The following is a 12,708-nucleotide window of genomic DNA, read 5'->3' as shown; positions in this document are numbered from 1 at the left end:
CATAATCTTAGACATAAAAACCTATGTTAATAATTTTAAGAAGTTAGTTTGCATGCACTTCTTTTTTCTTTTTTGCTTAGCATTTTCTTTGATATGTTACAATAATAGCAGTACAACAGGTAATTCATCAAACAAAGTCATAGTGCTTAAAACATCAACATTATCCTCACATTAAAACTCCTCAACACCTCCCATTTTCAACCAGGCAAAGAACACATTCTATTTACATCCTTCACAGCCTCAACACAATTTAAGGCATTTACAAAGATACGCCTGTTGGCCATTATGTAGCACCATTTTTTGAAGCCAATATGTTCGGCAAGGCTTTATGTTTTGTCCATGACTAGCCCAACAACTTTTCTTTGACACTCCAGTCACCTGGAGAGGGATTCTGCCACGTGCAAGACACCGTTTTGCAGTTTTCTTTTGACCCAGACATGTTTCAGCACTTTTTATGCTTTTTTCAGTGGGTATGAAGTTAAAATCCCATGAGTTGTTAGACTGAACCACATTTCTTCGAACTATCGACTATGCTGGGATCTTCTTCAGGATCTTGTTGGGTCCCTATTGACTGAGCATTATCAGAGACCAGTGTTGGCTTCCCTTATAATGGGGAGCATTCCCGTGCTTGTGCTGGAGTAGTGGGATTATCGGTTAAAAAACCTTGTGGCTATCACTGGCGAACTATCGTCATTGAAGGGTAAGATAAGTATTCCCACACTAATCTTTTAGGAGGAGGGTTATTGGCCAAAACTCTTGTGGCTACCATTGGCAGACCAACATCACTGGTTAGAAACCACACTTATGCTGGAGAAGAGTCAGTAGTTATTGCAGTTGTATACAAATGTAAGTACTTTGTGCCAAACGTTCATACAATCCACATGAGACATTGACATGTAACAATTTCCACAAATAAACCCACTGAGGATACCACAAAAGTGCTTAATCCTGTCTCAGCAAAAACAAAACTTCAAAACAGTGTCTTGCATAAGGCAGAATTCCTCTCAAATTTTTCTTATCAAGCACAGAAGTAAGAACTGCAACACTCACAAGATGATTACCCAATCACCTGATTTATTTATCTTTCTTTTTGGGGGTTTTGGAGGGTGGGTGGGGAGGGGGGTTGATTGTTCTCTAATAAATATACTCCCTTTCACAAAAATTTGTTTTCCCAGTCTGTATTCTCAGACAACCTGATCACTTGCTAGCCCACATATATATTTCTGAAAGTATGGCAACATTAATTTAGGAGGTTACATATTTAAAGGATATTTTAAAAAATTTTAAAAAATATCCTTGGAGCAGTGTACATTTAACCTCACAAATGCTCAAGAAAATGACCTATCCCAGTTCTGTGTGTGTGTGTGTGTGTGTGTGTGTGTGTGTGTGTGTGTGTGTCAAAGTTACTAGCATGTCGAACTACATTGGCAGTCCTACTGGTCATCAGACAAGGCGGCAGCTCCCCCAGGATAAAGTGTCATTTGACTATGGGTGTTTTTGTGTTACACCATGAAGTCACAGTCAGCATCTGAACTTATTTATTGCCAGCACTCAAAATCCTGTAAGGAAGTCATTTGAGACAGATCAAAAGCTCAGTCTTAACAAGGATGTGGGGGATTTAATCATCACAGCTTTGCTAAATGAAGTACCCCTGTATTAACCTAGACTTATTCTGGGAAAATACGTATCTCATAAATTGTAAATTCACACAGAGGTATCAGTAGACTTCTGGTGATTAGGAATTATTATTTTCATTACAACCCTATTCTCTATTATTATTTATATTATTATTATTATTATTATTATTATTATTGTCATCCTTCACCCATGCACACTTCAGCCACATTTTTTAGTCGCATAGTGTGCAGAGGCAAAAAGAAATTGAAAAGTGGGAACCCACCACCACAGCAGTGCTTCACCTGCAGCTTCACAATACCTAATTCCGAATGCTATTGTCACTATTACATGGACAATTTTGATCCCTTAATTACTGCTTGGAATTACTTTCTTCCACATCACACAGTTCTTTGTACCCCTAGAATCACCCACATGTAGCAGCACTGATGCTGCTCTGTTCACTCAATGCAAATCTACTGTAATTGCAGAACACACATGACCAGGCATTGCTGCAGTCACAAAGTACAATAGCAGTCCCATTCTGAGAAACATTCTTTATAGTCAATACTGGAAAAGCTATTACATCACCTCAAACAATTTATCTGGCTGATGTGTGAGTATTGAGTACACCTCAATGACATTTTAGAGAATCAGGTCAAATACAGACTGAACATTATTCCGTATGGAATAACATCAAAGTAAAGCTTTTAGTGGAGCAGAAACTAAAGTTAGGTTAAATGAGAGTGAACATCACAAGAAATTGTTTAACAGAAAAAGAGAAGAGGATGCAGCTGGTGATAAAAACATATACAAGAGAGGAGGAAAATAAATCTTTGATGCGAGTAAGGAGGAAAATGGGGCGAGTAGTAAGTGATAGGGGGGCCAATTACATTTGTGAGGGTTTAAGAACCAAATTAACAGTGGGGACCAGGAAATATTGTAGACCCATTAACTAAGAACCAGAACTACTTACTGGACACTGCCAAAGCAAACAGTGTTTATGTGACCATTCATTGTAAATGTAGGCAAACAGTGAGGCCTGTGGCCATTAATAAGCTTAGTTAAAGCTAGATTGAATTTGGAAAAACTTTATGTAATGTTCGGTCTATGTGGACTAACACAGGATGCTCTCTCCTACTGATGAATACTTTGCTACTGATCAGACAGTACAAAGCTCAACTGCTTATCTTTCTCTGTGTATCTGCCCTGATCCCACATCTCATCTATTCAATGATTATCAACATTCAGATACATATATTCAAAACTGGGAAAGACCCCTCTGAACATTAAAGCAAATTTCAAGTCCCCCAAAAAAAGAAAAAGAAAAAAAAAGCTGTGGAGAAGACTTTAGATGGGAGGAAACATTTGACAGCAGTACAGCCAACAACAACACATGCTGCAACTCGCCATCAGTATTATTATTTTGCCTCAGGCACTGAAAAACATTCAGTCAGTATAGGACTCTAGCTAGAGCCCTCACATTGCAGTCTCTTCCCCATACCTACCTTCAGATCATGAAATCTGAAGTTTAAGAGGTTGTTCTAGATGCTCTGCCACCTGCCAGATGCAAACATTCCACAGAAATGGACCATGTATCAAGGCAAATTTAATACTTTGTCTATTCTTAGTGGACCCAGGAAAAGTCTCCTGTTAGAAGATTCACAGTTTAGTCTGTTAATCTCAGGCACGCCTTTGGTTGGTTGGTTGGCTGGTTGGTTTAAATGGAGGGGGGGGGGGGGGGGGGGAGAGGAGGAGGATATTAGTGTTTAACGCCCCGTTGACAACGAGGTCATTAGAGACGGAGCGCAAGCTCGGGTGAGGGAAGGATGGGGAAGGAAATCGGCCGTGCCCTTTCAAAGGAACCATCCCGGCATTTGCCTGAAGCGATTTAGAGAAATCACGGAAAACCTAAATCAGGATGGCCGGAGACGGGATTGAACCGTCGTCCTCCCGAATGCGAGTCCAGTGTGCTAGCCACTGCGCCACCTCGCTCGGTTCTAAATGGAGGGGGGGAGGGACCAAACTGGAAGGTCATTGGTCCCTTGTTCCCATTAGAACAATTACCCAAGGGAAAGAAGGAAACAAAGAAGACGTACAGCACAACAAGAGGAGAAAGGAAGAACAAGAAGAACAACATAAAGACAACAAACACTACAATGGACAAAACAGGACAAGAAAACCACAGAGAGATGTAAGAAACAGGTAGAGGAGGTTAAAAACAAGAAAGCAGATTACCATGGCTGGCTGCCATGAGAATGAAAAGGTAGAAGCCAGCCACTCTGCAACACATTGAAACCTTCGCCCTAAAAGCCCTAGGGTGGAGGACACAAAGGGACACAGGACATGCTCTTAAACTCAGATCAAATTACAAAACTCACCCTCACACACAAAACGTAAAACACACTGTCATAGGTCAACTACTGTTGAGGCATTGTCCCCCAACACCAGTGGTGGGGGGCTGGGAAAGTTAAAAGCCTGCTGCAGTAAGCTAAAAGTGGGCAGTCCAGCCAGAGGTGGATGATTATCATTTGGGAGCCACAGTGACACTGAGGTGGGTCCTAGCGACAGAGGAGGCAACCATGTGTTAGCCATGTGGAGTCGACAAAGGACAACTGATTCCCTGCGAGAAGCCTAGAAGGAAGACTTCCACACATTCGCAGTCTCCTTAATCACACACAGTTTGTTGTGCATACTGTTATGCCAATCCGTCTCCCAAATCCGAAAAACTTTGCGGCGTAAGACGGAATGCAGGTCAGTTTCCGAGATGCCCATCTCCAGGAGTGATTTCCGCACAGCCTCTTAGCAAGTTCCTTGCCTGAGAGTCCAATGTGTCCTGCGGTTTACACAAACGCCACTGAATGACTGGACCGTTATAGGGCAGAGATGGACTCCTGGATGTTCGCTACCAAGGGATGGCAAGGGTAGCACTGGTCGATAGCTTGTAAGCTGCTCAGGGAGTCAGAACAGAGAAAAAAACGACTCACCTGAACAGGAACGGATGTAATGAAGTGCATGAGATATAGCCACAAGCTCTGCAGTGAATAAACTGCAGCCAGCGAGCAAGGAATGCTGTTCAATGTGGCCTCTGTGGACAAAGGCAAAGCCAACATTTACCATTAGCCGTCGAGCCGTCGGTGTAAACAACTTCAGAGCCCTGGAACACGTCAACAATCTACAGGAAGTGACAGCAGAGTGGAGCAGGGTTAACGGAGTCCTTTGGGCCACGCAAAAAGTTCAGACAAAGCTTCATCCGAGGTGTACATCATGGAGATGTACATGAATGGACCTCAAGCAGAGATGGTAAAGGGAACGACTCCCGTTCGGAGAGAAGTGAACGACTCCCGTTCGGAGAGAAGGGAACGCATGCGAACCGCAATCGTTAGCCCAGACCTGTGGGAGATACACTGCCGCAGGCGGGAAAAAGGAGCGGTAATTTGGATGCTCGGGAGAACTATGAGTATGTGCAACATAACTGGCAAGCAGCTGTGCACATCGGATCCACAATGGAGGGACTTCGGCCTCCTCCAGGACATGAGTCACCGGACTTGTTCTAAAAGCTCCAATTGCTAGACGAATGCCACAGTGGTGCACTAGATCAAGTAAACGCAAAGGTGCCGCCAAGCCATAAACCCCTTTGGCTGGTCTCAAAGCTGCCAATATTGTGGAATGGGACAAAATTTCATTTCAAATGTTTTCACGTGAGATGCTCCTTTGCAGCACTAATTCATATGGGTATGAATGAGGGACACAGGTGGACATGGCGTAAGAGGTCTATTTGTGAACTAGGTTCTGAGGGAAGTAATGCCAGTCTGAATTTTTTTCTTAGTATTACGACTTATCTTAGAAGAAAGATTAAGGAAAGGCAAACCTACGTTTCTAGCATTTGTAGACTTAGAGAAAGCTTTTGACAATGTTGACTGGAATACTCTCTTTCAAATTCTAAAGGTGGCAGGGGTAAAATACAGGGAGCGAAAAGCTATTTACAATTTGTACAGAAACCAGATGGCAGTTATAAGAGTCGAGGGACATGAAAGGGAAGCAGTGGTTGGGAAGGGAGTAAGACAGGGTTGTAGCCTCTCCCCGATGTTGTTCAATCTGTATATTGAGCAAGCAGTAAAGGAAACAAAAGAAATATTCGGAGTAGGTATTAAAATTCATGGAGAAGAAATAAAAACTTTGAGGTTCGCCGATGACATTGTAATTCTGTCAGAGACAGCAAAGGACTTGGAAGAGCAGTTGAATGGAATGGACAGTGTCTTGAAAGGAGGATATAAGATGAACATCAACAAAAGCAAAACAAGGATAATGGAATGTAGTCTAATTAAGTCGGGTGATGCTGAGGGAATTAGATTAGGAAATGAGGCACTTAAAGTAGTAAAGGAGTTTTGCTATTTGGGGAGCAAAATAACTGATGATGGTCGAAGTAGAGAGGATATAAAATGTAGGCTGGCAATGGCAAGGAAAGCGTTTCTGAAGAAGAGAAATTTGTTAACATCCAGTATTGATTTAAGTGTCAGGAAGTCATTTCTGAAAGTATTCGTATGGAGTGTAGCCATGTATGGAAGTGAAACATGGACGATAAATAGTTTGGACAAGAAGAGAATAGAAGCTTTCGAAATGTGGTGCTACAGAAGAATGCTGAAGATTAGATGGGTAGATCACATAACTAATGAGGAAGTATTGAATAGGATTGGGGAGAAGAGAAGTTTGTGGCACAACTTGACCAGAAGAAGGGATCGGTTGGTAGGACATGTTCTGAGGCATCAAGGGATCACCAATTTAGTATTGGAGGGCAGCGTGGAGGGTAAAAATCGTAGAGGGAGACCAAGAGATGAATACACTAAGCAGATTCAGAAGGATGTAGGTTGCAGTAGGTACTGGGAGATGAAAAAGCTTGCACAGGATAGAGTAGCATGGAGAGCTGCATCAAACCAGTCTCAGGACTGAAGACCACAACAACAACAACATTACAGATGCATAGTCTCAAGTGGCTAGAATATATACAATAAGTATTTTAGTATAGAAAGAATGGGTGCTGTGGAAGAGGTTATACTTTTTTTGATTGATGAAAGAGGACTAAGTGAAACATGTACACAAGTAGTAGTTAAACGACTGGAGGATTTAGTGCAGAATGTCTTAGCCTAGGTTCCATACCATGAAGATACCAAGAATGAAACTCAACGATGTCAGTAAATAGTTCCTCCTACAGATTGAATTCATCTAAACTGCTAACAAAATGTACCAAGATCATCTCTGTTGATTAACTGGTCAACAGAAAAGAAGAGGGGGCAAAGAATGCATCAACAGAATCAGATGTGCTTATCTCACTGCAACAGGCACATCTTCAGATCTCACTTGCAATAATTAAGAAAAGAGATGTCTCCTTTTAGATTACTCTAGTACAACAACAAAGGAAGGAAGATTGTTGTTTAGCAACCTGTTAAAGTTATCAGAAATCAGGTGCTAAGGTAGAAATTTAATATATCATGTCAGAGTCCACTTAAATTGCTGTTTTACCCACATTTAGTTAACAGCCTATACTGAAAGTATCTGTGACCCTTTACATACTTCCAATATTCCATAAAAGAGTCATTCAGTTCTTCATGTAACACGACAAAAACACTTCAAAATATTTGGTTCATTTGAAGATTTCATCTTTCAGAGTCCTTAAAGTATGACGACTGAGTAAGCCAAGAGGCATAGGAATTATATTATCTTGACATTTAGAGAACCATCCCTCTTCATGTGTGTGTGTAAATTGATAAACAGGGAAAATTAGCAATAAAGGTGCTTGTTTTCCAGAAAAGTGAGTCAACCCTATTCTGCAACACCTATTAAAAGAAGGTGCCATTTCCACTTATATGCAATGGAATTATCACAGCAAAAGTGGAAAATGCCACCTTCTTTTAATAAACTAATGGCTGTGGTAGCCACTATGATGAAACTGTATCAACAAACTATGTTAGCCTGTATGCACTCAGCTAAAAATAAAGAATTATAACCACTCTGTACTTGCACGATTTCTGTACACACAAAACACTAGTGTCATGATAGCTCAGTGGGGGAAGACTCCTCAGGCAAGTCAAACACAATAAACATCATAGCAACAATTTCTAAACAACCAATTTGCTATACTAGGTCACATCAATATACCATAAAAATGTAGCATTATTTTTTTTGACATATTGCTAATCGTGATACATTATTGGCACTCACAAAAAGTGTGGGTCTGGGAAAAATGCATACACTCTACCTTCTGATTTGCAAGAATTTACACTAGTATTTTAATTCCACCTGCTAGAACTCAACACTATTTCTTGCCGAGTGTTTGCAACTTCATGCCCTGCAGGAAATTGAGTGGTGAATGTTTGACATGAAAGCTTTACAGATTACTGGTGTAAAAATCAAGAATGCTTGTTCTGCAGTTTTAAGATATTTAAAAAACAGTACCTTCTGTACACCATGAGTTGCACTAGAAATGTATTGTTTGCCAAAACCGGTTTTCAGGATGATACCCCATCGTCAATAGCATACCATACCATACAAAGGAACAAACAACTATAAACACAGATTTATACAAAAATGGTAACTGTACATATAGTAGCAGTAATACACATCTATTTACATTACATACTTCCATAGCAATGACATTTAAGCGAGTTAATGCAATAAGATCTGAAATCTAACCTGTAACATTGTACACGGTTTGCCATGTATGTTACTGCTGTCAAATCTTAGTCCGTGACCATTCTTGGTAAAAACAGATTTCAGATCCTATCACATTAACTCACTCATATGTCATTGCAATAAAAATACACAATATATGTACATACGAGTGTTTGTTCCTTTGTATCAGATGCCACAGACAATGAGTTGTAAATCTGAAAGTCAGTTTTGGCAAATAAAACATTTTTAGAGCTGCTCATGGCATATAGAAGACATCTTTAATAATTATTGGTGTTGGATACACTTAAGTTCTAGTAATATTAAATTATTTATGGGATAATGATTTCTTAGTAACCTACTGGGTTAGTCTCAGTACACATACGGTAGATGCAATAAATCTAAAGATCCAAAGAGCAATTATCTGTTATACTTCGTAAAAGGGAAACTTTTTGGCAGCTAGGGACAGCCTCTCCCATCATTGTTAAACTGGGCCTGTAAGTATGCAAATGCCAGTATACATGAATTATGTTGTTCTTAAATTACAATACCTTTAGGAGTATAAAATATTGGGACTAGTGTAGCAGGGGATACAACCCATCGGCTTTGGACAATGACGTCACAAGTCGCCAATCGAGAAGCGGTTCTTCTTAGTGTTGTAGCCCCCTTCAGTGGCTGATAAGTGTTTTTTGGCTTTTAAAAAAAAAATCTCACGAGATAGAATAAACAGATCCACTTTATTAAGCAATCAGTAAAAAAACGAAACTGAAACATAACAGCAAAAGCGAAAATGGTAAACTGCTCTCTGGCGACTTGTGACGTCATTGTCCAAAGCCGACGGCTTGTATCCCCTGCTACACTAGACCCAAAATATTTATAAGAAGAATCAGAGATGAATATTACCACTAGCTGTTTCCAAGACAGTTACCAGTAGTCCTACCATAACTGTTCAGGCAATGAGCTTGGATATACCATTTTTCCTACGTAACTGTGTCTTATCACTCTCCTGACAAAGTGTCAGAAGCTAGAAAGAAAAGTGTAAAAGCTAAATAATAAAATCTACTTTGATCCTGCAAAAGTGTTCAATAACAAATGTTAAGAAGGGGCATGAGTGTTTAATGGAACTAAACAGCTCTTGTTACCACAGCCATATTACACATGAATATTGATAACAAGTAAAACCATTCCCTTCCATACTCAACTATGCTCACACATCAAGACCTTTGCTATTCTGGCCAAAGTATATTCTTAGGACAGCAGTTAATACAACTTACTGTAGACAGTGTTTCGGGTTTTCTGAAGAATTGAAGATACAAATATCATTTATGCTCCACACTGAATTGTAGGTACAACTCCATTATTTTCTGTTTTGAAGAACACAAAGGAATGCGGCAAACATAGCTAATAAATTGCTGTGGTGGCCAAATTAAAAGTTCGCAAAGGCTCAACAAGTTTTCTATATTTTATCTGAATCTGAAGCTTCATTGTAACTTTCTACTATAAATGAACTGACGTAACACTTAAGCACCAGGTCTCTAGTGAGCCAGTGACTGAAGGGTAGAACATGGAGAAGCTCAATCCTAAATGTCACTATTCAGTGTCTTATGGAGTGATATTAAGCCTATCCGACAGAAAGCTGCAGTTGCTGTTTCTGGTGGGTAGGCTGCCTAAATACTTTGTTGGTTCCCTAAATGTTAAGAGATACAGAAAACGTATTTGAAATCAACAGTTAAATGGGGATATGATGGTGACATGAATCAGTGTGTGTTGAATTATGGTAAATGCCCCAGGTACAAATAGAAAGAATTCAGTACTTTAGTGCAATGAATAATTCAACCAATCATTTTTTAATTGTTATCTGAGAGGGTGTGGTGGAAACCATGTCATCCCTACAAAAAAGCTCTTCGCTATATAGGAAGCTATCAAATGTCCAGTCCCAAATAGAAGGTATCACATTACCAAAGCATATCACACAAAGGAAATCCAACACATGGCAGAACCCATTTTTAATGACTACGATCTGTAAATACAACATGTCAACTGAACCTACGAACACCAGATGTTCACTTAGTCCTGTAACAATAATGATGTGGCATTTGATGCCATACACATGCAGCCAGAAGGAAGTATTTCTTCTGACTTCTAATTAGTTTCTGAAATGTTAAGTTGTGGTGACAGTCTGACCTACAGTGCACCCAAATCTAGGTAAGCCTAAAAGATGATACTTTGCTTGAGTTGACAACTCGGTATATTGTCCTTCAATCCAATGAAAGAAATGATTATCTAATATTTAACACTGGCAAAAAGTCATTTCTCATAAGTTGCAGTACGTACGGTTCTCTTCTGGTATTTTCAAAAATTATGTAGCCTACAGCATGTGTACACATCATGCAGTAATATTTATCATTTTTCTGAATTTACCTAGCAATTTCAGACTTTATGAAGAGAAGTGTATAATGAAGAGGACAGACTGAACTTAAATACCTAAGTTATAATTGGACCAATGATTGAAGTCTCACATGTGGTCATAATTACATAGGGGCCTATATTGGTTCACTTGTGGCAGCATGGTCTGCCGATGTTGCAAACGACTGTTGAATGCTCAGAGTTACGTGACGTTCATACTGAAGGAAACATTCTGATATGAAACGTTCATTTTAAGAGGATAATTAATGTACAGAGTAAACAAGGATACATACAAGAACCTTCAAACATACAGCAGGAACAGCATTAATTATTTACTTCAAGCACAACCACTGTCAACATCACATGATGCAGCCGCTGCTGTTGGCAAAATTTTACCCATATATGAAATGCTGAGTGCATAATGGTAATGTATAACCTTGACCTCAAGCTATTTACACCTTAATGTCGCGACGACTCCCATTTTTTGAGGGTCAGCTCTATCAAACTATTTGTCATCTAATTCGTTCTACATACATCACGATATTTCATAACAAATATTCACAGTGACCACAATCTATACAAATACTGGTATTTGTCTATACGAAAACAATGATGCTTACAGAATGTATTAAATCGAATACAGCTTACTGTCTTCACCAAATATTTAAATTTCTGATAACTAACAAAATTCAAAATCAACATCACAACGACAATAGAAAGGGAGCAGAGCTCATAATTTGGGCACAACTTTTCTATCATCTTAAAAATCACAATGATTGTCAACCAACGGCACGAGGCAGAATCTGATCAATGCTCATTTCCTAATTGCTGCACCATACATTAGAAGTCTAGAAGAACAACGCAAAAAATAAAACTTTTCTAAATTTGCACTTGCCGGTAGCTTCTTTGCCATATAAACAAGGATAATGTTTACTCTGCAACAAGCGATTTATTATGATACACAAACCACAACAAATGGACAGGGCGATGTTTACACCTGTACTCACATTACAGACTCCCCATGCTACTGTGCACTCTTCGCTGGTGGCTGACGCCTGATTAGCCTGGCACTCGATACACAAATCCATTATATGGTTCCGGCAAATTGCACAGTTATCGACGACGATATCTATAAGGAAAGTAACAGTTAGTAGGAGGCCATTTCGTGTAAAACAATTATAACCTTTATTGTCACCGTTTACACATACCCCATGCCCAGAGCGCGACAGCATTCCACTGAAAAATAGTTACGGCATTTTAAAATACGGAATTGATTCCACACACCAGACAAAATAGGATCTAGAATGATTCCTAAATTAAATACCTTCTTTACTTCAAAACGTTTCTTTTCTCCCTTTGTGCTGCTGGATGCGGCGAAATCTACCTCCTCATCGTCAACATCCATAGCTGAAGCCATTCCAACTTTAAAAACCCGTGTAAATGCTGCTTTACAAATACGCAACAAACATTCACTCCTGCAAGCAAATTTTCCTTCTACTGAATTTCGCCAAAGACCTTACGTTAATGGTGATGATTTTGTGAATTACTTCATGTGTTTGTATCTCTGATTCCCAAAGAGTGCTAAGGATTTTCATTGCATATCAGTTTTCAGAAACAGGTTCTAATTTGTTGCTGAATGTTATGAATTGCAAATTCCCCATAACAAGAATATTATTTTCACAATGTTTGTTTTCACTCTATAATTTTTTTCCCTTCCCTTTTGTACTGATTCGCAAGCAGTCGGTATTAAGATTCAGTCACTATTGACGAAACGTCAAAATATTCCACGATGTATTGTAAATGGCGTCATTCACACAAGCCATCGAAGGAACGGAACGGGATGGGACAGGAAGACAAGGTCAGCTTTCTCGGTTAGAAAGCTCTGACTTGGTGGGCAGAACGCTGTTGTAGTCTGCGAAAATAGGAACACTGACCGTTCCGTTGGGTTGCGTCAAGTCACGCAAAGTCTAAACATTTCACAAAGCATTTCAAGTGGTGGGATTCACATAGATAGTCGACGAC

The 12,708-nt window shown here is 39.6% G+C and overlaps 1 protein-coding gene across 1 annotated transcript in view; it reads right to left on the bottom strand.

The window, feature by feature from the left end:
* The window catches only part of LOC124788128 (RING-box protein 1A), a 28,599-nt gene extending 16,380 nt beyond the window's left edge, over positions 1–12,219 (bottom strand). Inside the window, exons 1-3 of the mRNA XM_047255267.1 lie at positions 12,011–12,219; positions 11,895–11,922; positions 11,694–11,815 (exon numbers count right to left, since the gene is read on the bottom strand). Of these exons, the coding sequence (XP_047111223.1) occupies positions 11,694–11,815; positions 11,895–11,922; positions 12,011–12,103 (243 nt within the window). The 5' untranslated portion in view covers positions 12,104–12,219. The remainder of the gene's footprint in view (positions 1–11,693; positions 11,816–11,894; positions 11,923–12,010) is intronic.
* Between the last annotated feature and the right edge of the window lie 489 nt (positions 12,220–12,708).

The sequence above is a fragment of the Schistocerca piceifrons genome, chromosome 3 (assembly GCF_021461385.2).
Source record: "Schistocerca piceifrons isolate TAMUIC-IGC-003096 chromosome 3, iqSchPice1.1, whole genome shotgun sequence".
NCBI lineage: Eukaryota > Metazoa > Arthropoda > Insecta > Orthoptera > Acrididae > Schistocerca > Schistocerca piceifrons.
This window is presented reverse-complemented; position numbering and strand designations above follow the sequence as displayed.